Source organism: Apiotrichum porosum (genome assembly GCF_003942205.1).
Source record: "Apiotrichum porosum strain DSM 27194 chromosome Unknown scaffold_6, whole genome shotgun sequence".
Lineage (NCBI taxonomy): Eukaryota > Fungi > Basidiomycota > Tremellomycetes > Trichosporonales > Trichosporonaceae > Apiotrichum > Apiotrichum porosum.
The window spans coordinates 145,416-170,302 of NW_021167113.1; the positions used below are offsets into that span (position 1 = coordinate 145,416).

A 24,887-nucleotide genomic window follows, 5' to 3' on the forward strand; every position below is an offset into this window, starting at 1 on the left:
GTGCGGTGGTGAGAGAGACACCGCTGGTGACACTCTGGTACTCTGGCTCGCTCGCTGCACTACATAGGGCCTCGTGACTGCCGTCATTGTCGCGCTTCCCTCATGTTCCGCACACTTTGCAACCTCAACACCATGGCCTCTGTTCAGTGGACCCGTCTCATTCGCTTCGTCCCCACCGGCGCCTCGGCTCCCATCTACGGCGAGCCCATCGGCTCGGACGCCGAGCTCGCCGACATTGGCGCCGCTGCCGCCGCTGGCAAGCTCACCGCCCGTGTCATCGACGTCGGTGCCGATGGCCCCCTCTCGCCCGCTGCCAAGGTGACCGAGCAGGTTGCCACGGTTGGAACCCTCCTCGGCCCACTCCCTGTCGAGGCCGTCCCAGACGTCAAGTGCATTGGCCTCAACTACCGCAAGCACAGTGAGTCAAACTGGCCCTTGGCGGTTTGTGAATCGGGAGCTGACTCTCGGACAGTTCTCGAGGCTGGTCGTTCCCTTCCCCCCTTCCCTTCCCTCTTCATCAAGCCCGCCACCTCCATCGCCGACTATGGCGAGGCCGTCCCCATCCCAAAGTGCGCACAGGAGGGCGAGGCCGACTACGAGGGCGAGCTGTGCGTCGTCATCGGCCAGGACGTACGTGATGTCTCTGTCGAGGACGCCCTCAAGTACGTGGCCGGCTACACGGCCGGCGACGACGTGAGCTCGCGCAAGTGGCAGCGTCTCAAGGAGCGTGCCGGCGGTGTGCCCCAGTGGTGCTTCTCCAAAGGCTTTGACAAGTTTGCGCCTCTCGGCCCAGTCATTGTCGCGTCCGCACTCATCCCCGACCCGTCCAAGCTCGACCTCAAGACCGTTGTCAACGGCGAGGTCCGCCAGGAGACCCCCGTGGCCGACCTGGTGTTCGACGTCCCCACCATCATCTCGTTCCTTTCCCAGGGCACCACCCTCCGCCGCGGCACCGTCATCATGTCGGGTACCCCCGGCGGCGTGGGCTGCGCTGGGCCCGAGGAGAAGTGGCGTCCCCTCAAGGACGGCGACAATGTCGAGGTGTACGTCTCTCAGATCGGTACCCTGAGGCATTCGATCCGTTACGAGTAGACATAGAAGGTTGTTGGGATCCATAAGTGCATGGGATGCATGTTGTTACAGCAGAGCAAGGTGGAGACGCCAGTGGGCAGACTTTATTATATCAGCATTACCTTCTGGATAGCAGGTCTCAGCACAGTTGATGTAGATGATGTAGGTGGGGCGAGGTGGGGCAGAGATTAGCGGACAGTGAAGTGAGCAGTCCAGCGCTAGCATATCCGACACAGTTTCTGTCAAATGCAATACCAAATGCAAACACTATGCACCATACAACCTTCAGCGATTCCAGCCAGTCCGGTGCGCCTGTGCAAATCGTGTTCATGCAGGTTCATCAATTACTACCAAATAACTTCTCACTTCCTCTAGTCAAAATCCAGCTGCAGGTCCTGCCCATCAACCCAGTTGCCGTGCAAGCCGGCACGAAGGCGCATGGGAAGGTTGATGACCGCCGCGGGCTTGGAAAAGTCGGCGGTGGAGACCAGGTGAAGCTCGCTCATCATGGTACGGTAGTTGTTGACAAGAGCAAGCAGGTATCCCTCGCCTTCCTTGTCGGTGGTGGGGATGAAGACGGGCTCCTGGCACATGTGTGTGGATCCGGGAAAGTAGACGTCCAGCTTGCGGGTCTCGAGGTCGAGGTGGCCGAGCGAGTTGTAGGGCGGGTACCCGCCGCCCATGGCTGGACCGATGGCGGCAAAGTCTGTGCCGAGGGAGGGGTCCATGTGGTCAAAGAAGCAGTGACGGTGTTTCTTGCCTCCCCAGCGATCGTCGATACGGGGAAACTCGACGTCGTGGTCAATCAGAACTTCGGGCTGGGCCAACTGCAGGTCCTCGGCCGCTGGGTTGATGGTGAACCGCACGAGGTCAGACTTGATGGTGCGCGGGTCGGGCGAGACACCTTGCGCGTCTGGCCACCAGAAGAAGACGTTTGACATGGACAGGGGCATGTCCAGCAGGATGTTGCCGCTGTCGTCCTCGTAAGCGTTCGCCGTGTGGCCAGGGAAAGAGGTCTTGTACTCGAACCACTTGACGTCCGTCCCCTTGGCGCCGTAGCGAGGCAGCACACCAATGTATAGGGGGCAGTTGCCGTCCCACTCCCAGTGGCTTCCACCCTCCTTGAGTCGTTCGATATCGCACAGCTGGGGGATGATGGGGAAGATGACATAGTTGTCGGTGAACGCAAAGTCGTGCATGAGGCCGACCACCGGTGCAGTCATCCACACTGACTGGGTAAACTTGCCCTCCGAGTCGATGGTGTAATAGCACACGTCCGGGGTACCGTCACCCTTGGCTTCGTAGCCAAAGCACAGCATCTCGCCAGTCTTGGCATCCACCTTGGGATGCGCCGTGAACGTCGTTGAGGGCAGCTGGCCTTCAAAGTCGTACAGCCCAATCGTCTCCAGCGTCTTTGCGTCCATCGCGTACGGGTGCGCGTCCTCCTTGATCGCCAATAGGAAATCCTTGTAAGGGAAGATGTTGGTGTTGGCCGTCGTGCGCACTTGGAGCTCGACGAGGTCGGTGTACTTGTTGCGGTACTTGCCTGAGGGTCGCGGTCAGACACATGTGACCCCGGAAACAGCGCAAGACTCACCAGTGAGCATCTTGTGGGCTTTGCGCTCTGCCACAAACTTCTCAGTCCGGACGTAGCGCTGCTTGAACTGCACACGGCCGTCCTTGATCTCGAACGCTGAGACCGCGCCGTCGCCGTTGAACCACCCGTCATCGTCAACGTACGGTGGGTACGCCGGGTCAGGCATGACGCGGAAGAACGTGCCATGGATCTCGGGAGGGATCGTGCCTTCGACCTCGAGGTCGCGCACCTCGCCTTCAAAGCGACATGGCTTCATAAACGCGCTGAACTGGGGGAGCTTTGGGAAAGCCTGGCTTGGATTGGGCTTGAGCCCGAAACGGTTGTGGAGGAGGGACATGGCGATTGGTGGGAAATCACAGCCGGAATGGGTGGGGGAGCGCTACGAACGTCGTGGAATGTCAAGTTGAGCAAGTTGGACAAAGCCAGTCGACTCGTCCTCCCCATCTTATATTGTCTGGTCGCCGACAGAGTGTGTGTGTCGTTCGAAGGCTCGGAATCGCGCCGTACAATGTGGGCACCCCGGTTGGCCGCAGTGGGATCGTTCTCGGGTACTATCCCCGGCAAGGAACGCCTCCATGGGTCACCTACAGTGCAAGCCGGTTGTCCCGCGTCACCATGTACCGTTTGCCCATCTCTGTCCTCCAGACAAAACAGTAGTGTCGCATACGTCTCCTCAACTGTAGGTGAGACCCGCTCAGGCCTCTCCGGGGATAGCTGTCTTTACCCACGTCGCCGGGGTAAAAGGACTCAATGCTCACGTCAGCCCAACTCTGGTCAGCAACCAGGCGGATACTGACTGCGGCAATCGTTGCCGATATCCAGCAAGGATGGGCGGATCGATCCGGGGCCGCAAAAGTGTTGACCACAGGTGCACCGGTCTTTCTAGACTGTCGGTGAAGTCTCGCTCTGTAAGAACCTGTTTTGCAAGCTTGCATTCATCTGTCCGACGTCCGACGCCACGTTATCACGTTTCTCGGTGTATCGGTGTCACATGACCAGTAGTGCGTTCTCACAGCGCGTCATGACCGACTCATTCGTTGGATCCTCTGTTGTCTTCAGTTCACTATCCCAAATGTCTGATACTCCACCGCTACCATGTCCCAGCATGGCCACTCTGCTCAGTCACCTGAGCTTTCGGATGTGACTTTGCCAGTCGAACTCCAATACGAGATCATCTCCCAACTGGACCCCGTTGCGGACCGGTCCACTTTGGTCACACTCCTGTCGGTGTCATCGACCTTCTGGGAAGAGGCAGCACGTCTCCTGTATCGAAAGGTGACACTCGACCATGACCGACTCCACCGTCTCCTTGGAGTTGGCCATGCATCGGAGACGCATCAACCCACAAGTTTGAGTGCCCGGACAAGACGTGCGCTAGGCTTCATCCACAGCCTTCACATCGTCACCCCTCTTCCTCATCCTGATCTTTACTTTCTTTGGGATACCGCACTACCGAACACTCCCCTCTTCCCAGGCGTGCGCACACTATCCCTTCGTGATCGCCCAGACTACACTTGGTACAACAACCCGGTCCCACGGAAGCGTCCAGAAGCCGACGTGTTGCTGTTCGACAGCCCCGACGCGTGTGTCACTGGATACCAAAGCCACCACCAGCTCTTCTACCTGCCTGTCAAGCGACTACGATCGTTGACCTGCCACCACGTGTACGCCGACAACGTGCTCCGCGATCTGGTCATGGAGCAACACCCAGCGCAGTGGGAGTCGCTGCGCATCTTCGACGACTTTAGCGGCAGGTTCAACGACACTGCCGCCCCAGACATTGCCGCATGGGAACGAGACATTGCACGACGTCGACAGCCGCCCGTACAAGTTTGCTTCCAATCTTTGGATGCCGGCTCCAAGGCTCGGAACGCCATGTTCATGACCTATGGCTGGAGAGAGAGTCCGGCTTCCTTCATCAAGCTCGTCTTCTACCGTTCCAGCGACGAGTGCAAACCCTGCGGCGTATGCGGTAAGTTGTGAGATCCTGACGTGTGGCTCACTCCAAAGGCAGGACATGGAAGTTTCGGCACATGGGAAGAGGCGATTCAAAGTATCTGCCATAACCGGAAGGGCATGTCTTCGAACAGACAGAGAAGCGAAGCGGAGGGTCGGAGTCATGCATTCATCACCATTTCATTCATGCAACTACATACATACTCTCAAAAGCAGTGGCGCTCTCAATCTAGAGCGCGGCTGCCTTGAGGGCCTTTGTGGCCCGCACCACCTCAGAGTTCCAGACACCCGACTTGCCCGGCGAGAGGATGCCGTTGGGGTCCAGCGTGTCCTTGAGGAGCGTAGCGAAGCGCATGTGTGCCGAGTTGTTAAACTTGAGCTTGGACGCAACCGTGTCCATGTAGCGTACGTGGGTGCGATACTCGAAGAACCCTTGCTGGGCACCGTCGTGGAGCAGGTGGTCGAGGAGATCGTAGATGCCATTCTCCTCCTCCAGGCGGTAGATGACGAGTGCGATTCCGACGACATAACGGGGGTACACATGGAAATCGGCAAAGAAGTCAAACTTGGCATCCGTGATGCGCTGCTTGGCGGTCAAGTACCAGTCGTAAAGCTCGCGGCCGGAGGGTGGGATGACGGGGGAGAAGCAGGTGTGGGCTCCGCCGGGTCCGCCACGCGAGTTGAGGATACCAAGAGGCATGATGGTTGGGATACCGTTGTGCGGTATCTCCTCCTCGCCGACGTCCTTGGGTGCAGAGAGGTAGTGACCAGGCTCGCCAGCAAACTCCCGAATGACAATGTTGACACCCTTGATGTGGGAGAAGGCACGCTGGACAGTCTTGATGATGCCGGGAAGCATCTCGACCGAGCTGTAGAGGGCAAAGTAGGACCGCCAGAAACCCCATTTCTGTTCCACGCGGATCTCCTCCAGGACGTCGTCGGGTACAAACGATCCGGGCTTCATGTACTGCGCAAGACGGGCGTGCACCTCGGGGACTCGCGACGTGAGGGCAATGCGGAAGATGTTGGCAAGCGAGGATGAGTTGAGAATGATTGAGCGGCGCATCAAATCGGACAGAGTGGCGGTGAGCGGAACGAGGTCCTCCTCACGAGGTACATCAATCTCAATAGTGGCATAGGCCTCCGGGGCGGGAGTCATTTGAATGCCAAGCTTGGTTACAATGCCTATAAGGTCAGCCCAGGGGACCGATTCACGAGAACTCACCATAGTTGGACTGGAAGAAGAGACCGTCAAAGCTGGGACCAAAGCCTCTGGTTGTCAGCCACGCGTGTTGGATACTCGAAAACCCACCCCTTGTACAGCGCCCAGGACTTGTTGTCCTCCATCGCACCAGAGCCAGTACGGAGGAGGTCGCCGTTGGGGAGAACCACCTCCATGCCGCACTGGTTCTCCGAGTGCTCGCCGTTGGGAGTGTATCCAAAGCCGCGGTCCGTGGTGTTACCAAGAACGGACCCCCAACCAATGGCAGGAACCGAGGGCCACAGCTTGAGCTCGCGGCGCTGAATCTCTTCATACAGGTCAAAGAACGAAACTCCAGGTTCGACAATGGCATAGCAGTACTCCTCGTTGATCTCGATGATCTTGTTCATGCGGTGGAGGTCGAGCACCACAGTGACCCCACCATTGACCGGGCCAGAGCCACCGTAGCCAAGGTTCTTGCCGCGGGATACCGTCCACAGGGCGACACGGTGCTTGTTGGCAAGCTTGACAATCGCCTGCACTTCCTCAACGGTGGCCGGACGAACCGCACCGGCTGGTTGGTTGACGTCTTGGGCGGAGAAAGGGTCGCCGTACACGTCACGGCCCGCTTGGTCCTTGACGTTGCCCGTGAGATGGTCGCGCGAGACGTTGGCATCGCCGAGAAGCTGGGCTGCCTCGTCGTAAAACGCGGCAAGCGCGTCGGAAGTTGTGTTGGAGCTGGAGCTGGAGAGGGTCATGGTGGAAGCGTCGATTCTAGACGAGTTGGGGAGCTCTGGAGAACCATGGGGTGCTTATATCTACCCCACACTGCTTGAGTGATTATCCCTGTCCCGGGGATCCATGCCGACGATGACAAGAAGAGAGATGTCATGGAGAGTTCGATGCTTGGCGTCGGATGGCCTCCGGAATGGATCCAGATGCTGCACTCGCGTGCCCACACCTGCTGTGCCGACCTGTCCCCGGAGCATTAGGCTCATTAGAAATGACAAACCCAAACCCTATTCAGCCAGACCAACATAATAATCAGTCAGCTTCCGGTACAGCACCGAACACGACTATGTTGTACAGTGTGTACATATTATGCTGTCCGTGGTGCCTACCGGCGCAGCCGACACCACCACCGTCACCGCGAAACAGCGTTTGGAATTTCTGGACGAAGAATTGTGCATGTCTCCCACCAAACGTCTTCCTGTGCTCGCATTGAAACGTTGATCCCCTCTCCCATTGCTGCAACCCTTCAAACATATTGGGTTCTCATCTTAAGTTCACGTAGAACGTCACTGTCGCCGCCAACTTCCATCTTTCAATGCATGCTCTACATCCTCTTCGAAACGCCCACCTGGACATGGACCAGCCCACCGCCGCGGCCTCCGGCAACAGTGGCGGCGTGCACCTGCCTCACCCAGTTTTCAATCGACACGCGACTGGCCTTGTCTGCCCTCGCGCGGTTTTCCCACAGCGTGGGCTTGACTTGGGGCTTGGGGACGATAACACAAGTAGGCGGTATAGGTGTCGGGGTGGTCACGTTGGGTGTCTTGGGCTTGGGCTTGAGGATTTGGCGATGGATGGAGCGGCCGCGTTCGTGGTTAACAGTGAGACTGGGAGCAGGAGGTGGAGTGGTATTCCGGTTGACTGCTCCAAGTCCTTCTGATGTGCTCTTCTGCTGGGTCCGTTGGGTCCGTGGCGAGACCTGGTTCTCGGCCTGGACCACATGTCGCTGAGCACTGCCATTGTGCCGTTGTTGGGTGGCCTCCTTGTTAACTGTGGCGGGCTGCAATGTCAGTCAACATCGACGGGGAGAGCGTACTCTTGGGAGCGGTCGCTGGATAGCACGGCGCATGCTGTTGTGGCGCGTAAGGTGAAGTATCCAAGCTCACATGTGTCCACAGATGCAGTGAGTAGTCATGGGGGGATGGTTTCGAGGTCTTAGGGCGAAAGGGTGTGGGTACGTGTGAGCTGCCATTCGTGCGAAGGTGACATGTCAGAGGCTACAACACACACACACTTCGCCACAAACACCCCCCGACTTGCCATTTCACCAACCACGGAATAATACCCATTTCACCAACCACGGAATAATACCCATCTCACCAACCACGGGCCACGGAATAACCGCGTACCTGCTTGCTGCCTCTATCTGGGTTTGATTCAAAACGTTAGTTGTAGTTGTCCCTCAGATCCTCGCTTTCTCATTGCCGTTGAGCCTTTGGCACCTATGTATGTAGTGCGATGGAATACATTCACAGGGCATTACGAGGTCGTCTCAATCATAAACTGCTTGTCCCCAACCTCTGCACGATACTCTTCACTCGTACAGAACCGAATCATACTCGTCGCCTTGTCGATTTCACTGGCCGCGTGACCCCACATCTCCTTGTTCTCAGCCACACGCGCGATGAGTGAACTCGCATACCCCAGTCCTTTGGGCGAGGGCCCGAGAAGTCCCAATGCCGATGGGGGTACGTTGTGGACGCCCACAAGGGTGTACGATACAGTCGGCGTGTTATCGCTCATAGCTGTCACGAGATTGTTGACCAGGTCGCCGAGTGTAATCTCAGTCGACACTGCCGCCTGATTGTCCTCCACATAGGCGCTCCGCGGTCGAAAGATGACAACCACCTCCTTGACGGTAAACGGCAGCGGGAGATTGACAAACAGGGTCCCGCGGTGCCACATCCAGCGGCGGCCGACGGGGAACTGCACACAAATGACGACCTTGCGCACACCGACAGGCAGCAGCGGCCATGGTTGTATCGGGATGCCTTTCGCGCCACATGCGATCACAAAGAGGATGTAAGTCTTTGCGACAAGAGGGAGGAGGACCTCGTGCGAGAGGCTGTGTCGTGGACTGTGCCCCAGACTGAGTCGGACGATCTCGAGCTCGATTTCGGCGCATGACAGGTCGTTGGAGAGTTGCTCGATGGAGGCTGTCGTCGTGCGCGGGTTGACGTCCACTGTTCGGACTTGGTGGACGAGACGCTTGCTGAGCGAGGAGTTGCGTGGGGGCAATGGGTAGCGGTCCTGTCTGCACGGGCCCCGACACCCTGTGGAGCAGTGGAGCGTGAACGAGTGGGGGATCGCCATTGTGGAGTGCAAATCGTCACTGTTGCCAAGGGCGAGGTGGCGTATGCGTGCACCAAGCTCCAGTTCTGCTAGTTTCTGGACGTGGGTCGAAGTGCACCGCATTGTGCCCAAGTCGGAACACGACGCATGTTTGATGATCGCGTCGAAGATGTGCGGAAAGGACGCGTGGTCGAGTGCTGGCAGGGTGGGGGCAGGAGGTGCGGGCGTGGTCATTGCTGCGACCCAGTGTTGCGTGTCGGCACGAGATGGAGAAGGAGTAGGGAGAAGCTGGGTTTCTCGAGTTGAGGAGTGTCACTTTGCTCAAGTGGAAACGTTGACACAACTGTGGTCGATGTGGAGGAGGGGATGGATGCGGCAGCCTACGCCCTGCCTTCTGTGTGCCGTGCCGCTCAAGGACGCGCCGAACAGGCCTCCCTCTACAACGCGTCGGGTGGCGTCTCCAGAACGCGCGCGTTTGAAGGGAGAGAGACCGGATGTCGCGAAGGTAGAGGGTCGGAGATCAGGCGGGGACAGCGAGCGTGCAAGCGGGTGGCAAAACACTGCCCTCTCGGCTCGGCTTGTCGGCTTGAGCGACGTGCAAGCGGATGGAATGTTGTTGCCACTGGGCGGTGTTGTGGATCGAATCGTGGTGATGACTGATCTGGCTTCTGCGATAGCTGATGTCCTGCGTGCCTTGTCAACGACGAGTGCTGTTACATGGTGTGCGGCGGGGATTCCAGGCAGAGATCTCGGTGGCGAGTCAGCTGACGGCGCTACGGTGTTGAGAAGCAAGTGATGACGCGGACGGCAAAGGGAAGAGGATCAATATCGAGAATCCATTTGGATAAGAAGCGGGCGGATTCAAATGCAGCAGGCTTAGGTGCCGATTCAAATGCAAGCTGGGGATCTCTACGTCTCTACCGCCCTATAGGGGGCACACAAAGAGTGCTTAGTGCAAAGAGTGACCAAAGTGAAACATCATCCGCATATGGCAAGAACGTCACATCCGCGGCTGATCTTCATGGTGTGTGTGGCAGTTGGCACCTCCAACCAACATTCAACACATCTCTTTCTCAACTCGACATCGACAACATCCAACACGATGCAGATGCATACGAGCAAACCCAAAAAGGATATACACCGTAAGGGAGTCGAACCCCTGCCGCGTCGAGACTGCACATGGCAACGACGCATGATACCGTTTCACCAACGGTGTCTTGATCGAAGACTCTGTTAATATTAGAATAAGGACTATTTGGACCGTTTCTATTGACTAGTGCGTCTATTAGACCAGTCCTGTCCATACGCGTGATATGCAGACTTGTTCTCGTTACTCTATCCTCTATCGACCTTTCCAACCTACTACGCATCTGCTTGCAGCGTCTGGAGAGTGCTACGAGTCTCCTCTTTACAGACTCTCGAGGCAAGATCGCCGAGTTCTGGAAAGCAGAAAAACGGGCCCTTCTCACAGTGCATGGCATGTGAGACCTGGTTACAAAGGCCCAAATGGAGCACAAGGATGTGCGATACTCCATCTGGTGGTAAGTGCCCTTGTTCGAAATAATTCGAGGTCGGAAGCAGGGTTCGTCAGGCAGCGTCACATGGGTCCTTCATCGCCAACATTGGATCGCGTATGCTCTCTAACTCCACTTCCGTCACTGTGCCGGCGCACAGACCATCTCAGAGCCTTAGGCTGGACACGGCCTTGCGATGTATTCCAGGCAAACATGTTTTGGGAGGGTAGCGGCGGTGGACGGCCCGCCAAGAACGCTCGGACGTTGCGGTGAAACTTGACACAGGACTGTGGTACTGTGAGGCCACCACTCTCCCTTGGACTTCGTCACTGGTCAGTGCGAGGCGCACGGCACTACATGCGTCCATGTGGGCCCGTCAACAGTGATGTGGGCGACCAGATTTCAATGTACTCTTTTGTCGTTCTCTCTCCCACAATGCGCTCACACTTTGATCCATATCCAGGCACACGGCCGACGCTCACGGTCAAGCTATGTCTGGCTATCACTGTCGTCTTCCTCCTTGTCGACCTGTACTACCTGGCCCGCTGGTTTGAGCTGCGGCACGACCAAAAAGTACTGGACACGCTCGTATCCCTCCTCCCCCCAGCGACATTCTTGGCCAGCTACCGTATCCCCTCCGACCACCGCATCCTCATTGTCCAACACTTCCCTGCGAAGCACAGCCGCCTCGAACGGGCCTCCCTGGTCAGCCACCAAGCCTACGCCCAAGCATGGGGATACGCCTACGAGTCCGACACGGGCGACTATACGGACCGAGTGGGCCGTTCTGGAGTGCATGCGTCACTAAACAAGCTCTACGCCTTACAGACGGCAGTGCGGCGCGAGTTGGTGGACCCCCTCGGCGCCGAGTGGATTGTGTGAGTGGCGGCACAGTCGCGGGTGGTGAGCGGTCCGAGTGTGGCTGACTTGATCAGATACTGCGATGCCGACACCATCGTCTCTGACCCAAGTATTGGGCTCCACCACTTGCTCCCACCAGACACGCTCAACCCTCAACCCCTCATGATTGCCGGACAGGACCACAACGGTCTGAGTGCTGGCGCATTTGGCGTGCGGGTTATGAGCGAGACTGCCGAGTTTCTCGAGTCGGTACTGGCTCCAAACTCGGTGGAGGACGGACACAGCGACCAACACCATCTTGGGCGCGCACTGCGATCTCCCGAGGGCGCCAGCTTTGCTGGTGCGTTTTACGAAATACCGCGTATGTGGGTCAATGCGTATTTCCTCGACAACGACGCCACATACGCCATCAACGAGGAGGGAGATGGGTGGTATCCCGTCTGGCAGGTGCACCTCGTCGACCACCTCAAGTTCAAGTACAGCTTTCGAACGCTGCTCGAGCAGGCTATCGAGGTTACGACCGAGGCGCTCGCGCTCCAAGCCGACGTCAAGATTGCCGGACGCCGGTCCGGCGCCTTGGCCGTGCGCAACGCGATGGAGTTGTTGCCCTCGACAGCGTGGACGATTCGCCGTGCGAGGGAGCATTGGGAGATTGTCGAGCCTGGGATTGATGGGATGCTGTTCCTGGACGAGGTGCACGGTGTTGTGAATGCGAATGGCGTTGTGTTACCGTGAACAGTGTCGGACAGTTGAATAGATTAATAGATGTAATATGGACCCTGTAGCCAGAGGTCTTGATGTAACTTGTCTCCAGAGTGTCCCCGTCTTGGTGGCGCACCTTTTCCACCAGTGCGTAACCCAGATGTTCAGCAGAATCGAGACAAGGGATCCTTCGAGCATAAGATCGGGATTCGGCATGCGACTAGTGAGAGCAAGTTGCCGAGATCTCTAACCGATGATGGAGGCACAAGTCGCCGGCAACGGTAACCGGCAGTCTCACGACCACCTCTGTCTGCAATCTCCAGCAACGCCCACTTCACATCCAGTTCACCACTCAACCCACCATGATCACAAACGCAGACGGTTCTTCTCCAGGCGACAAGCTCGTCGTCTCGCACGCCAAGGACGCGACGTACACCCAAGGCCTGCGTTCGTTCTTCGCCTACCGTGACCTCGGCATCAAGGACGCGACAAACGGCGCTGTCGCCGCCCATGTCATCCGCGGAGTGCCAGGCTCCCACGCAACTGGTATCGCGCACTTGCACCGCACGACGTTTCAGATGGTCTATGTCCTCAAGGGCTGGGTCGAGTTTGAGTACGAGGGTCAAGACGGCGTGGTGCACCTCGAACCGGGAGACAGCGTCTACCAGCCGCCGGGCATTCGGCACCGCGAGGTTGCGCACAGCGACGATGTGGAGATGCTCGAGGTTGTCCTGCCGGGCGACTTTGGGACAGAGGAGGTTCCCGGGTTGGCGTGACGTGACGGCGGCATGTAGGCAAGACCCAGCAAACAGTGCAAGGGGAAGATCGGCTTGAAGGCGTGGTGGTGCCTTGTCATAGCTGCGCCTCGCAGTACAGTATGAACCCCGATGCATTCTTATCGTGTGTGTTACCTGTTGAATGATTCTAAGCAGTGGATGGACGTCGGCAACGTCTGTCGATTGTCGATTCAAGAGAGGGGTTGCGACAACCTACTATGAGCGGTCGGGCCTTTCTCGTGCTGACGTTACATTGTCCACAACGCAGTATACGCAGCGGTATTGTCTCAGTGCTCACGTTATGTAGTTGCTCTGGTGTCACAACATTGATACACACAGCAACACTGTCACTAGCTGCATCACGCTGTGTGGGCAAGCGGGTGGCAGCGGTCGCCGAGGTCATCGTAATCGCCTCTCCGGCGGTCACTTGCGACCTCGCGGTCGCCATTTACACCCACCATGACACCATCAGCCCCGTGCAGCCACAACCACACATCCATACATACCCCCACGGCGAGATCCTTAATCGACGAATCAAGCCTCAGCTTGTCGTCATCTCTCGATTCCCGCCACGGCACGCACTTGCTGAGCTGCTGGAGCGACATGCCCCTCATCAGGCGCAGCCGTGCACGGAGGCTTCTCGGACGCGCAGAAGCACACTCTTCGGATGGGTGTTGTGAGAAACACACTACGGCCATCGCCATGGGCGGAGCAAGCGGCGCAGTGTGTTTCTCACCGAGACCAGCAGCTGACCACACGAGATATCCCTTTGCCTCCTCCCTTGACACGACACCGCATTTCCTGGATGGCCTGGATGGGCTGCGTGGGAGAGCCAATTCTCCTTTCAGCTTTCAATTGCCTGGCAGGCATGCAACGCTGGTACGCTGCTACGCTGGTACGCTGGCCCACCACTTTCATGTGTTGGCCGGGGTTGTCTTTTTTCCTCTGGTGTTTCTGAAACCAGGGCGCGATACAGTTGTGTCTGTGCAGCATTCCTTGTGGAGTTGAGGATCGAGAGGATGGATAGCTTGATGCCATCATGACGCTGTAGACACGCGCTGTGGTTGCGTCACAGCCCACACCGGGCGGGGCATGCTTGGCAGAGCACCTGACACGCAGCTGCCAACTCTCCGAGAGCGGACGTCGAGAGGCAGTGTCTTGTGCTGCAGGTGAAAAAAAAGAGGGTGGGATGACGACTGGCATGACACTCTCGCCACCCACGACTCTGCTTGTCAGGTGCTGTCGGGGGCAGCGGCAACAATACCTTACACGACTTGGGCGTGGGGACCTGAGGGGGAGCAGTGCACTGACTGCGGCCGGGGGACCAGGAGACAAGGACCAAGATTACTTGTCAGTTCCACAGGCCACAGGACGACGCCAAGCGCAGCGCCGACCAGAGCTGCATCTTGGCTGTGTACCTTGTTTTTCGCCTTTGGGCACACGGCACTCTTCTTCTCATCACTCACTCTCCCCCCAGCCACCTCCATCATCACCCAGGCAGGGCTTCCCTCCGTCATCCTCCTTCTTCTCCATCATCCTCCTCTTGTTCTCGCTACAACGCAGAACACATATCCATTGTTCCCAACCATAATCCGACCCTCCCACACCGCCGCTGCCGACGCGTCAGCCAAACACCCTCTCACCCCCGACCGGCCAACCCGCTGGGCCGCTGCACGTGTGCACCCCAACGCCCACCCACCGCGCTGCAGAGTTGAGCCCCTTTGTGTCCAGCGTTGCCCTTTTCTTGTCGCCCCGTACGGACCGGCCGCCCACCACGTTCAGTGGTCCGAACTCTCCGTGCTTTGAGGCCCCCCCACTGCCCCTCGATTCCCTCCCGTTGGCGGCGCACCCCATCCTAGGTTCCCCGGCTCGGTCCCCTTAACCCTCCCCCGTCTCGACAGCCTACCCCACACACTCTCGCTCTCTATCACGTCCCGGATCCCACACCGTTCGTCCGACCCAACCCGTTGTCTTTATCGCCATCTCGCTCCCCACCCCGCACAGGCGTATAGGTGAGTAGTAGTCTCCCTCCCCCCTCCCCCCACCGCTTGCCGCCGAGCGCACGACATCGCGCTCGCCCTCGTACAATAGCCAGCCGTGCCCGTGCATGATACACGGGGGCGCCCTGGCGCGCGCACGAAGCGAAGCGATCATATGCGGCTTGACCAGGTAATCGTCTCACCGAGTCGCCGCCCCATGCCATGCCATGCCAGCTTGCGTCTATGCACGCCTCGCCTTGCGCCTCTGCGCTGCGCCATGGTGGCCTGGCGGCTGGCGGCATGTCAGAGCCATGCTCGAGAATGCGCCATGCAAAGTGATCCTTGTTCGGCGGGGCAGATGGATGGGTCTTGCACCAACGGTCTCGGCGCTTCGCCGCTGGCAAAATCGCCGCCATCGTCAACAGCTGCTGCCTCCCTCCTCATTCTCCAACTTGATCCTCATCCCTCCACTCCCTTCACGTGTCCATTGCGATGCTGACCGATCGGTTTTCCCATCGTACTACAACACACCGGCACTCTCTCCAGCTCAACGACGGTCGCGACTCCTTCTCGACCTTCCACTTCCTCTCCGACCTGTACCCCCCTCGACCCCGGGTTGACACCACTCCCCTCACCTACAACAACATGTCGCGGCCCGCCACCGGGCGGTCAGGCAGCTCGCCCCCCGGCTCGCCTGCAGGTCGCGCGGCACACCTGGCGCCTGGCGGGGGTGTGTCAGCAGCCGGTCTGAGCAGCCCGACATCGCCGCGCTCCTCCTTTCTTGGCAACTTTATGCGCGGCCGCTCGCGAGCCGCCTCGGTGACAAACGCCGTCGCTGGCGCTGTGCGCGGCCGTGTGGGATCGCCGACAGTGGAGCAGCCAAACCCGCTGGGAGGCGATGTGACCCGCAGCGTCTCGACGCCGAACAGCGGCGGCGACGCTCAGACCGTCAACATTCCACCCGTCGACCCTGCCCTTCGTCGCACTCACAGGATCCGTCTGGTGCCCGTCCTCGAGACCAACCGCTCGTTTACATTTGCACCCGTCCTGCGTGAGCTGGGCGTCATGCATGTCCCACCTGGCATCCTACCTGCTATCGCAGCGGCCTCGGTCTCAGACGTCGGTCCCACCGTCAACGGACGCCCGCCTCCCCTTCTTATCAAGATTGGTCGCTTTACCGATAGGTCGGCCGCGGCGGCAGCAGCAACGACTGGAGCAAGTGGCGCAGCTGTTCCCGCAGCGGGAGCGGCACCTGGCGCTGCCAGCGAAGGCGCCGTCGTGGCGAACGGAGGCTTAGGCGTGGCCAGCAATGGCGGCGACGCTTCGTTTGCTCCGCCAGCCCCCTCGCCAGCTTCCGTCGCTGGCGGCGGCGGTGGCGATCTCCTCTCGCCGCGTGCTGCTTTCAAGAGCAAGGTCGTCTCGCGCTCACACGCCGAGATCTGGTGCGAGCCTGGAGGCAAGGTGAGTGATTTGGGCATGTCAATTGGACTGTGTTTGCTGACGTTACTAGTTCTTTATCCGCGACACCGCCAGTTCATCGGGCACCTTCCTCAACCACATTCGTCTCTCGAGCCCCAATGTCCAGTCTCGCCCGCAAGAGCTCAAGGACGGCGACGTTCTCCAGCTGGGTGTTGACTACCAGGGCGGCACCGAGGAGATGTACCGCTGCGTCAAGATGCGCGTCGAGCTCGGCCGTGACTGGCAACGCGGCGAAAACGAGTTCAACACGAACGCCCTCAAACAGCTCAAAGCACTTGGCGGTCCCGAGTCCGAGTCCAAGCGTCCCAAGGCCAAGGCAAGCGTCACCGACTGTTGTATCTGTCTTTTCTCGGTGACTGTCTGCCAGTCGCTCTTCATTGCGTAAGCTTTCGTGATCTTGGACGCCGAGCTGACATCAGTCCCTGCTCGCACGTCTTTCACTACAAGTGCATCCGTCCCCTCCTCAACCAGCATCACCCGGGCTTCTCGTGCCCACTTTGCGTGAGTTGATCATAGCATGTTCAGAAACTGACATCCAGCGCACGTTTGCAAACCTGGAAGAGGATGTCGAGACCGAGGACGCGTGGGAGATTGCGTCGCGTAGGGTGTCTGTCATTTCGCGCCGCAACTCGAACCACTCGATCCGTCTCCCCCACCAAAACGACACCCCGTCATCGCAGCCGGTATCTGCTCCGGGCGAGCCCAGCACGGGCGTTGGCTTTGGCGACATGACCGCCAGCATCGACGAGTTACTTGCCGCTTCGAGCGGTCAGCCAAGCGACGACGACCACAGCATCCCGCGTCCCGACCTGGCGAGGCAGCACACCGTCGTTGGCGACACGTCTCGCGATCGCAGCGACGGCGGCGCCGCGACCCCGACTTCGGACATTGGTGAGGCAGTCACACACGCGACGACCGCCCCCGTGCCCATCGGATCCGAGCTTCTGCGTCCAGACGCGGGCGGCGAGGCCTTCTCTACCACTGCTGCGTCCCTTGCCCAGACCCCGTTAAACGACGTCTTCCTCTCGACGTTGGTGATTTCGGGGCCTGGCCGGTGCGACACTGGTGTCAACGGTGCCACTCCCGCCACTGTCAGCAGTGCTGTTGCGAGCGGCGCCAACTCGCAGATTGCAGAGGAGCCAGAGGCGGAGGCTCAGGCGGAGGCTTCAAACTCGGTGGCCGTGGACGAGGACCATCTGCTTGACGATGTGGTAATCGCATAACGTTGTTTTTTGTTTGTTTGTTCCCTGTTTGAGTGATACCATAATACTCCATACGACCGTTGTCGTTTTCATGTACTGCATTGAGAGTGTGGCACAGTTGTTGGGCTGCATGCCTGAGCATTGGACATGATCTGAATGGTCGGCACAAGCGGCACTTGGGGGATCCGGGCCGGAACTCCGTCACACCCCACCTCCACCGACGGATGTTGAATGTGGGGAGAAGACGTCTTTTGATTTCGACCCGACTTTTGGCTTCCTCCACAACCTATTCACCTCACCCACCATGCGCGCAACTCTCCCCCGCCTGCTATCCACTACGCGCGCTGCGCGCTCTCTTCTCGGCTCGAGCGCCCCACCACCACCCAGCGGAGCAGCATGCACCGGCGCTCCCGTGGGTCCCAACAACGCCACGCTCCCTCCCGTCCGCTACCACATCTTTAAAAACAAGCTGCCCTACCCCACCGGCCTCAAGCTGCAGTCTGCCATTCTCGATGCACGCTTCAAGGCGCGTGAGACCGGAGGTGGCAAGACGGACTCGCTGTTCTTGCTGGGTGAGTCCCTTCTGCGCCCAGCGGACGTTTGCCGCAGCTGGCTTCCACCGCTTACCAACCCACCTTGTCTCCTCTCCCACTGACACGCCGTCCAGAGCACACCCCGACATACACCACCGGCCGCCGAGACAACACCCCGAACCCGGACCAACTGCACCCCGAGGAGAAGAAGGTGCAAAACGTCGGAGCCGGGTTCTACATCACCAAGCGCGGCGGCCAGGTGACGTACCACGGCCCGGGCCAGATTGTGGGCTATGGCATGTTCGACCTGAACGCCATGGGCACACCGACGAGGTGCTATGTCGAGTACCTCCAGGCCCTGTTGGGAGAGTATGTTCGCGACCAGGGGGTTGACGCGTATGCCCCGCACCCGGACGACCACGTCGGTGTGTTCCCCACGTTGACGTCAAAGGTGCGTCTGGCCTTGTGCTCCGCTACAGCCGCCGCCATGCTGACATCACCGTCCGCCTCCCCCCTGCTGTAACCCAACACTTGACATATTCTGCTCGCTACAGGTGGCCTCGATCGGCATCCACCTCCGCCACCGCGTCACATCCCACGGCTTTGCCATGAACATCACCCCAGAGCCGATCGCCTGGTTTGACCTCGTGACAGCCTGTGGTCTCGACGACGTCTCGGCCGTGAGCCTTCACCAGCTTCTGCAGGCCCTGCCCACCCCGCCTGCGAGCTTGCCGTCCGTACTCGAGGCGTCGCAGGCCCTGGTGCCGCGGTTCGCGGACACGTTCCAGCGCGAGTTTGTCGAGCTCGGCGCCGGCGCGCAGGACGGCGAGGTTGCTGGGGATGTCGAGGCGATCCGCGAGATTGTGGCCGAGGTCGAGGCCGAGGCCGCCCAGGCGGAGAAGGAGGCCGGAGGGTGGCCCACTGCGCCGCGTACAGCCTAGGTAGAGGTGTAGGCTGGAGACTGACTGGCTGGAGACTACGGGGCGAGGTGTATCGTGATGCCACACTCCTCTTGGGCAGACAGAACGTGGTGCGAGTTCTCAGTCGACTCCACTGACTCGTGGCCTGACCTTTCACTAAGCCGCTCTCCACAGGTCCGGTCCCACAGCGTACATGAAAATGACCCCCGACTGCACACCGTACCGGAAAATACCGAATCCACAAGCCTCCACCTCTGAAAGTGGCACTTGACACCACCAGGCTGCCCAACCGTTCCGACCATGCTCCCGGCCTCCCGGCCGTCCAAAACGATGGCAGACATCCCCAAAAAGGTTGGCTTGGAGGCAACTGAATGCCCTGTTGACGAGAGTGGGATTCGAACCCACGTCCGAAGACTGCGGATGAGATCTCTTGCTCAAGAACTTGAGTAAGAGGGTGTCACACCTTAACACAGCGCCTTAGACCGCTCGGCCATCTCGCCGGCTACGTCTCCTTCGCCGCCGCGTGTGCAGCTTTGCTGGTCGAGCAGTCCCGGAAGCGGAGGGAAGCGGAGTGGGGTGGGATATATGTGGAGGAGGCGATGCTGGAGACGAATCCTGGGATAAGCGTTTGTGAGCGTCGAAAGTGGTGCAGAAGAGGGGGGTGGCAGTGTTCAGGGTGGAGGGTGCCGAGGGGGGCAGGTTTTAATGGCAGCCGCCGAGGCCGAGGGAGCAGCCAAAATAGGTGGAGGGCCTCCCTGTGGTCGAGTCAATACCAGTGATGCATGTGGTGATGAAGTGGAGTGCGGTGGAGAGCAACATGTCAAGGCTTTTAAGGCGGCCATGGCGATGGAGGGACACAGGGGAGGAGGACCTTGGAGGGTGGAGGATCTGTTTCTCCGTATTTACTCCGGGGTAGAGCCGGTGGAGGCACAGTGGAGGAGTGTTTCTGGAGATCCGGAGATCCAAAGATCCCGGAGTGAGGCGTGAGATGGTATTTTGGTCGGTTGAGTTCACAGCAGTGAGCAAGGTGGAGCTGTTCCAGGTTCACAATGGACGTTGTGCTCGGTGGATGCAGCCGTTCCAGCGGCCAGCGGTGACGACTGAAGAGGTCAACCCCCTCCCCCCCCCAACTCACAGCCCTACGTTACTTGCGTGCAACGCCCGCAAGTGTCGTTGTCTGCGAGGCTGTGCTTCTGTGTTCAAGCATACGGCGCCCCTCATCTATCATCTTGTCATCTTGTCAGCACTCCCATCAGTAACGAACAGACTGCAGTCATCGGGGCCGCGAGTTCGCCGAGGCTGTCAGACATGTTTCGCCGGGGTATTTATGACTGTACACGCTGTGGGCCTGTAGGCCCATTGTTGCACGTTGCGGTAGTGATGGACGGAATAACAGGGACACGGAAATGACATTTCCTTTCCTCACCCTGTGCTCGTGTGTTCCATTGGGGGATTTGTCAGCCAGCCACGGTGGGGGGGAATGTTCGGATTGTGTTTGGCAGGTGCATCAGTGAGGCAGCTTTTGTAAACATGCCAAGCCTTTCCGTGCACACAAGCGCACCTGGACACACTGACGTCGCTTTAATGGGTGGGCAGATCAAATAGGCAGCGTGTTTGTTGACAAAGCGGGCGGTGGCCGTCAGCGCAGAATGTGGCAAGGTGAGATCATCGCCCCACACATGCTGCCACTATGGGAGTGTTCTCGACACACGTTGCATCCCACCTCGGCGATGGCGTTCGAGCTCGCTACATGTGGCCGGGTGCAGCAAGACTGTGAGATTGCAATCACCCAGCAAGCTAAACACTGCTTTGGATACTGGGATGTATATTATTTTTGCTGACTGTGTTCGCCCCCTCCACAAGCAATCTCGACCCGGATCCCATGTTTTCGGATCCGGAGCGGACGGTCCCTGGCGGGTCGTCGCTGGGATGATGTAACCCTCAAACCCTCCACCCGCCCGTCAGCCTCTGCTCGTGCGCCGTCAGTCTCCGGATCCGAACAGGGCTCTGCACATTGATCAGCAGCTTATCGTGCATTTTTGTTCCTTCGCCATCGCGCGTCACACGGGCGTGTTAGCAAGCATCTAAACCGTGGTGGCCTTGGCATCAAACGTGCAGCTCGCACAAGTAAACATATATATACTGCCCCGTCTGTGACGTCTTTGGACCTCATCCACTTCTCGAGTCAACCAGCTCCCCTTTGAGCAATCTTATCATCGCTTAAGCCCTTTCGCTGCGACCTACCCTCAAACCCCACCGTTTCGCTTTCGGCCATTTCGGCCCACAGCCCCAACATCTGCCACCAACTACTCGAACAACCAGCCCTCTAGCTGAACAGTCGTGGCACTTCACCACCCCACTGCAAACACTTTGCCCTCAAACCCCACGCTTCCTGCCACAATCCCCAACACAAGCTCTCCACGTCAGCAGCAACAAAGCTTCCTACTCGCATATAAACCTTGCGACATTTCATCTCTCTCCACCACCTCACCTTCCCAAGCCACTCAAACAATGTCGTCTCTCGAGGTAACCCACCACCCAGAGGAGGAGTTTGGCTTCCGCGCCCCTTCCATCGATGACCGTACCGCTATTTCTACACCCGCCGACCCCGAGAAGGCGCTTTCGCCATCCGCCACATTCGTCGACCTGGCCGGTGCCGCCCTGGAGAAGAGGAAGGACTCTGACACCTCCCCCTCTCTCTCGCTCACGACCGAGGACACTCTTCCAGTGACCATTGTGGACGAGGTCGCATCCGAGAAGGTTTCGGGCTCGGACCGCCCACAGCTTAGCCAGGGACGCAAGTGGACTCTTCTCGCCATCTTCTCCCTTGCCATGTTCATTGACATCTGGTGCTACTCGGCCTTCTTCATCTTCACCGACCCCATCTCGGTCGACCTCGACGTTCTCTTTGAGCAACAGTCATGGATCATCACCTCGTACTCTGTCACCTTTGCCGCCTTCCTCCTGTTCTGGGGCCGCGTCTCGGACCTGTACTCCGCCAAGCCCGTCTTTGTCTGGGGCTTCGCCATGCTCGGTGTTCTCAACCTCATCATCTCGTTCATGCCCGACAAGTACTCGTTCTTTGTCCTGCGTGCCCTCGCTGGTATCTCTGGCGCCGCCCTCATTCCCGCTTCGTACCGCCTGATCACCTTTGTCTTCCCTCCTGAGGAGCTCGGCATGGCCTTTACCATCTACGGTACCTCGGGTGCCATCTCAAACGTCACCGGCACCATTGTCGCGGGCTTTATCATGTACATTCCCGGCTCTGGCCAGATGGCCGCTTGGCGCTGGTTCTTCCGCATTCTTGCCGCCCTTGTCATCCCCGTCGCCCTCGCCGCCTTCTACATTGTCCCTCGCCCGACCGGTAGCGATGCCCATGCCGACACCAAGACCAAGCTGAAGCGTCTCGACCTCGTCGGCTCGTTCATCATGCTTTCGGCCATCATCCTCCTCATTCTCGGCCTGACTCTTGGTGCCTCTTACGGCTGGAAGAAGCCTGGCTTCCTTGTCCCCTTCCTCCTCTCGTTTGTGCTCTTCCCCCTCTTCTTCATCTGGGAGGCCCGCATCCCTGAGGAGTACGCTCTCATCCCCCCCAAGACCTGGGCCATCCCCAACTTTACCGTCTGGATCGTCTTTGCTCTCCAGATCTACCCTTGGTGGGGCGTCAACTTCCTCGCCCTTGTCGAAGTCTTCACCACCGTTCACGGTGAAAAGGCCATCATCGCTGCCGTCCGCGTCCTTCCCCAGGGCATTATTGCCTTTGCCGTCACCCTCCTCCTCACCTGGAAGCCCCAGCTCGTCTCGCGCCCCCGCTACACTGTCACCATCGGTATGGTATTTGGCATTATCGGATACGTTCTCATGACCCGCCCCACGAGCTACATTGGCGCCGAGTACTGGAAGTTCCTCTTCCCGGCCTTCATCCTCGGTTCCGGTGGTCTCATGGCTGCCTTCACCGCCACCAACGTCGGTGTCATGACCTCTGTCCCTGCCGAGTCGTCTGGTGTTGCCGGCGCCGTCCTCCAGGTCTCCTACCAGGTCGGTTCGGCTGTCGGATTCTCCATCCAGGCCGGTCTCTTCACTGTCAACCCGGGATCCATCTCGAACCCCGCCAACGTCCACGCCTCGTTCTACTTCCAGATGGGCTGGGCGGCCCTCTGGCTCATTGGCTTCCTCGCCTTCTTCCGCCAGGCGAAGCGTTCCGTCTCGTCTGACGCGGACGGAGCTGAGCAGGGCAGGGTGATCATCACTGCTCACTAAAGCCTCTGGCCTCTGGCATATCCAACTTTCCCCAACTCTCATTCACACCACTGCATCGTCACCACTCTGCTCCCACATTAGCATCACACATCGTATATTTTTACAACAAATCCAATAAAACCTGTCTCGCCATAGAGCCTTACAACAATGTCTTCATATCCATGCAATTTTGTTAGCATTACCACTGTTGCGCAGCATCGATTATTCGTTACCTCTAATGAGTTTCCTGACAAGTCCCCAAAAGTAAACTTTTTCTGGGTAGCGCATACGAAATGCCCCACAGATTCCCCCCCCCCCCAACGTCTTCGCCATTAATGTATACAGTAACCCAGCCCTGACCATGCTGCAATACCGTACCAAACAGCACAGTAGCAGCCATGCATCTGGGGTAAGGAATCTCCGCAGCGTGTCTGCCACGTCGTGTGGCGGCTGAGTCATCGGATTATTGATACACACGTTGAAAACGAGGAGGCATGACGTCAAAAATAGCAACATAACAACACGTCTAACGCTCGTGCATTCAATGCCACTTGTGTCCTTGGTCACAGGTTGAGTCATCCTGATGGACTCTCCGTGCTTGCAGTTCATGTATGCAAAGCATATAATGGCCCAAAATGACGCTCGAAAGGTCGCGCACCAACCACCAACACCACCTCCCCACACACAACCAACTCGGCCACTGCCAAACCATGTCCCAACCAGCATCAAGTGAGTGGAACTCCTCTTGGGTGGAGCCCAGATGCTGACCACCAGTGTCCGACGCTATGAACGCCATCGTGATCACCAAGTTTGGTGGCCCCGAGGTCCTCGAGTTCCAGACCGTCGCCAAGCCAGTCCCCACAGTCGGTGAAGTGACCATCCAAGTCAAGGCTTTCGGCCTCAACCACGCTGAACACCACATGCGCGCGGGCGAATGGGACGTCTACAACCGCATCAGCGGTCTCGAGGCTGTCGGGATCGTCACGGCATGCCCTGGGGGCGAGTTGAACGTCGGCGACAAGGTCATTGCCGCCATGGGCGGCATGGGACGCGAGCGTCCAGGCAGCTATGGCGAGTATGTCAACGTACCGGCGTCGAACGTGGCGGCCGTCAAGACCGACCTCCCTTGGGAAGTGCTCGCGGCCTTGCCAGAGGTATACCTCGTCGCTTGGACGTGTCTGTTCACCATCCTTGATTTGAAGAAAGGCGAGCGTCTCCTCCTCCGCGGCGCAACTAGCACCCTGGGTGATGCAGCGCTCAAGCTGGCCGCTTCGGCCGGTGCCATAGTGACCGCTACGACACGCACGGCCAACCGCTTTGCCCAACTGTGCACCGCTGGAGCCACCCACACCCTCCTCGAGCACCCCAACCTCGCCTCCGAGTTACCCTCACACTGCACGTTTGACAAGACGCTCAACCTCATTGGCAACTCGGTCCTTGTCGAGTCCATCGCCCTCACCCGCCCGCACGGTCGCATGCTCCAAGCCGGCTGGCTGGGCGGTCTCACTCCCCTGGTCGGCTTCAACCCCATGCTTGAGATGGCGAGTGGAGTCCATTTCTCGCTCTTCCACAGCAAGACTCTGGGCGGTCCCGCGTTCCCGCTCAAGGATATCCCCGTACAGGCGATTGTGGATCTTGTGGAGAGCGGCCAGATTGACGCGTCTCCCAAAAGGGTCTTTCGTTATAGAGATATTGTGGCCGCGCACCAGATGCTGGACTCGGGTGTCGGTGGCAAGCTTGTAGTCACTCATGAAATGTGAAAAGTGAAATACG

At 58.7% G+C, this 24,887-nt stretch overlaps 12 protein-coding genes and 2 non-coding genes across 14 annotated transcripts; 8 read left to right on the plus strand and 6 right to left on the minus strand.

Annotated features, from left to right (window-relative positions):
* Window positions 1–132: 132 nt before the first annotated feature.
* On the plus strand, window positions 133–1,092 carry EHS24_007839 (uncharacterized protein; the record flags this gene model as incomplete). Its single annotated transcript, XM_028623181.1, has 2 exons — window positions 133–418; window positions 473–1,092. 2 exons carry the CDS (start codon window positions 133–135, stop codon window positions 1,090–1,092), a joined length of 906 nt encoding a protein of 301 aa, XP_028476114.1.
* A 350-nt stretch (window positions 1,093–1,442) lies between these two features.
* On the minus strand, window positions 1,443–3,005 carry EHS24_007840 (uncharacterized protein; the record flags this gene model as incomplete). The annotated part of the gene is made up of 2 exons (XM_028623182.1): window positions 1,443–2,617; window positions 2,669–3,005. 2 exons carry the CDS (start codon window positions 3,003–3,005, stop codon window positions 1,443–1,445), a joined length of 1,512 nt encoding a protein of 503 aa, XP_028476115.1.
* Window positions 3,006–3,763: 758 nt separating this feature from the next.
* On the plus strand, window positions 3,764–4,651 carry EHS24_007841 (uncharacterized protein; the record flags this gene model as incomplete). Its single annotated transcript, XM_028623183.1, has 1 exon — window positions 3,764–4,651. One exon carries the CDS (start codon window positions 3,764–3,766, stop codon window positions 4,649–4,651), a length of 888 nt encoding a protein of 295 aa, XP_028476116.1.
* Window positions 4,652–4,853: 202 nt separating this feature from the next.
* EHS24_007842 (uncharacterized protein) lies at window positions 4,854–6,583 on the minus strand (the record flags this gene model as incomplete). The annotated part of the gene is made up of 3 exons (XM_028623184.1): window positions 4,854–5,809; window positions 5,850–5,896; window positions 5,937–6,583. 3 exons carry the CDS (start codon window positions 6,581–6,583, stop codon window positions 4,854–4,856), a joined length of 1,650 nt encoding a protein of 549 aa, XP_028476117.1.
* Window positions 6,584–7,161: 578 nt separating this feature from the next.
* Window positions 7,162–7,686, minus strand: EHS24_007843 (uncharacterized protein; the record flags this gene model as incomplete). The annotated part of the gene is made up of 2 exons (XM_028623185.1): window positions 7,162–7,617; window positions 7,654–7,686. The coding sequence occupies 2 exons, from the start codon at window positions 7,684–7,686 to the stop codon at window positions 7,162–7,164; spliced, it is 489 nt and encodes a 162-aa protein (XP_028476118.1).
* Window positions 7,687–8,096: 410 nt separating this feature from the next.
* EHS24_007844 (uncharacterized protein) lies at window positions 8,097–9,143 on the minus strand (the record flags this gene model as incomplete). The annotated part of the gene is made up of 1 exon (XM_028623186.1): window positions 8,097–9,143. The coding sequence occupies one exon, from the start codon at window positions 9,141–9,143 to the stop codon at window positions 8,097–8,099; it is 1,047 nt and encodes a 348-aa protein (XP_028476119.1).
* Window positions 9,144–10,045: 902 nt separating this feature from the next.
* On the minus strand, window positions 10,046–10,125 carry EHS24_007845. Its single transcript has one exon. It is a non-coding gene; the product is annotated as a tRNA-Gly (tRNA).
* A 733-nt stretch (window positions 10,126–10,858) lies between these two features.
* On the plus strand, window positions 10,859–12,019 carry EHS24_007846 (uncharacterized protein; the record flags this gene model as incomplete). The annotated part of the gene is made up of 3 exons (XM_028623187.1): window positions 10,859–11,200; window positions 11,252–11,301; window positions 11,359–12,019. The coding sequence occupies 3 exons, from the start codon at window positions 10,859–10,861 to the stop codon at window positions 12,017–12,019; spliced, it is 1,053 nt and encodes a 350-aa protein (XP_028476120.1).
* A 329-nt stretch (window positions 12,020–12,348) lies between these two features.
* On the plus strand, window positions 12,349–12,762 carry EHS24_007847 (uncharacterized protein; the record flags this gene model as incomplete). The annotated part of the gene is made up of 1 exon (XM_028623188.1): window positions 12,349–12,762. One exon carries the CDS (start codon window positions 12,349–12,351, stop codon window positions 12,760–12,762), a length of 414 nt encoding a protein of 137 aa, XP_028476121.1.
* A 2,624-nt stretch (window positions 12,763–15,386) lies between these two features.
* Window positions 15,387–17,443, plus strand: EHS24_007848 (uncharacterized protein; the record flags this gene model as incomplete). Its single annotated transcript, XM_028623189.1, has 4 exons — window positions 15,387–16,202; window positions 16,252–16,601; window positions 16,640–16,721; window positions 16,760–17,443. The coding sequence occupies 4 exons, from the start codon at window positions 15,387–15,389 to the stop codon at window positions 17,441–17,443; spliced, it is 1,932 nt and encodes a 643-aa protein (XP_028476122.1).
* Window positions 17,444–17,726: 283 nt separating this feature from the next.
* Window positions 17,727–18,896, plus strand: EHS24_007849 (uncharacterized protein; the record flags this gene model as incomplete). Its single annotated transcript, XM_028623190.1, has 3 exons — window positions 17,727–17,994; window positions 18,090–18,406; window positions 18,510–18,896. The coding sequence occupies 3 exons, from the start codon at window positions 17,727–17,729 to the stop codon at window positions 18,894–18,896; spliced, it is 972 nt and encodes a 323-aa protein (XP_028476123.1).
* A 359-nt stretch (window positions 18,897–19,255) lies between these two features.
* On the minus strand, window positions 19,256–19,375 carry EHS24_007850. Its single transcript has one exon. It is a non-coding gene; the product is annotated as a tRNA-Leu (tRNA).
* Window positions 19,376–21,386: 2,011 nt separating this feature from the next.
* On the plus strand, window positions 21,387–23,135 carry EHS24_007851 (uncharacterized protein; the record flags this gene model as incomplete). The annotated part of the gene is made up of 1 exon (XM_028623191.1): window positions 21,387–23,135. One exon carries the CDS (start codon window positions 21,387–21,389, stop codon window positions 23,133–23,135), a length of 1,749 nt encoding a protein of 582 aa, XP_028476124.1.
* Window positions 23,136–23,824: 689 nt separating this feature from the next.
* EHS24_007852 (uncharacterized protein) lies at window positions 23,825–24,874 on the plus strand (the record flags this gene model as incomplete). The annotated part of the gene is made up of 2 exons (XM_028623192.1): window positions 23,825–23,843; window positions 23,889–24,874. 2 exons carry the CDS (start codon window positions 23,825–23,827, stop codon window positions 24,872–24,874), a joined length of 1,005 nt encoding a protein of 334 aa, XP_028476125.1.
* Between the last annotated feature and the right edge of the window lie 13 nt (window positions 24,875–24,887).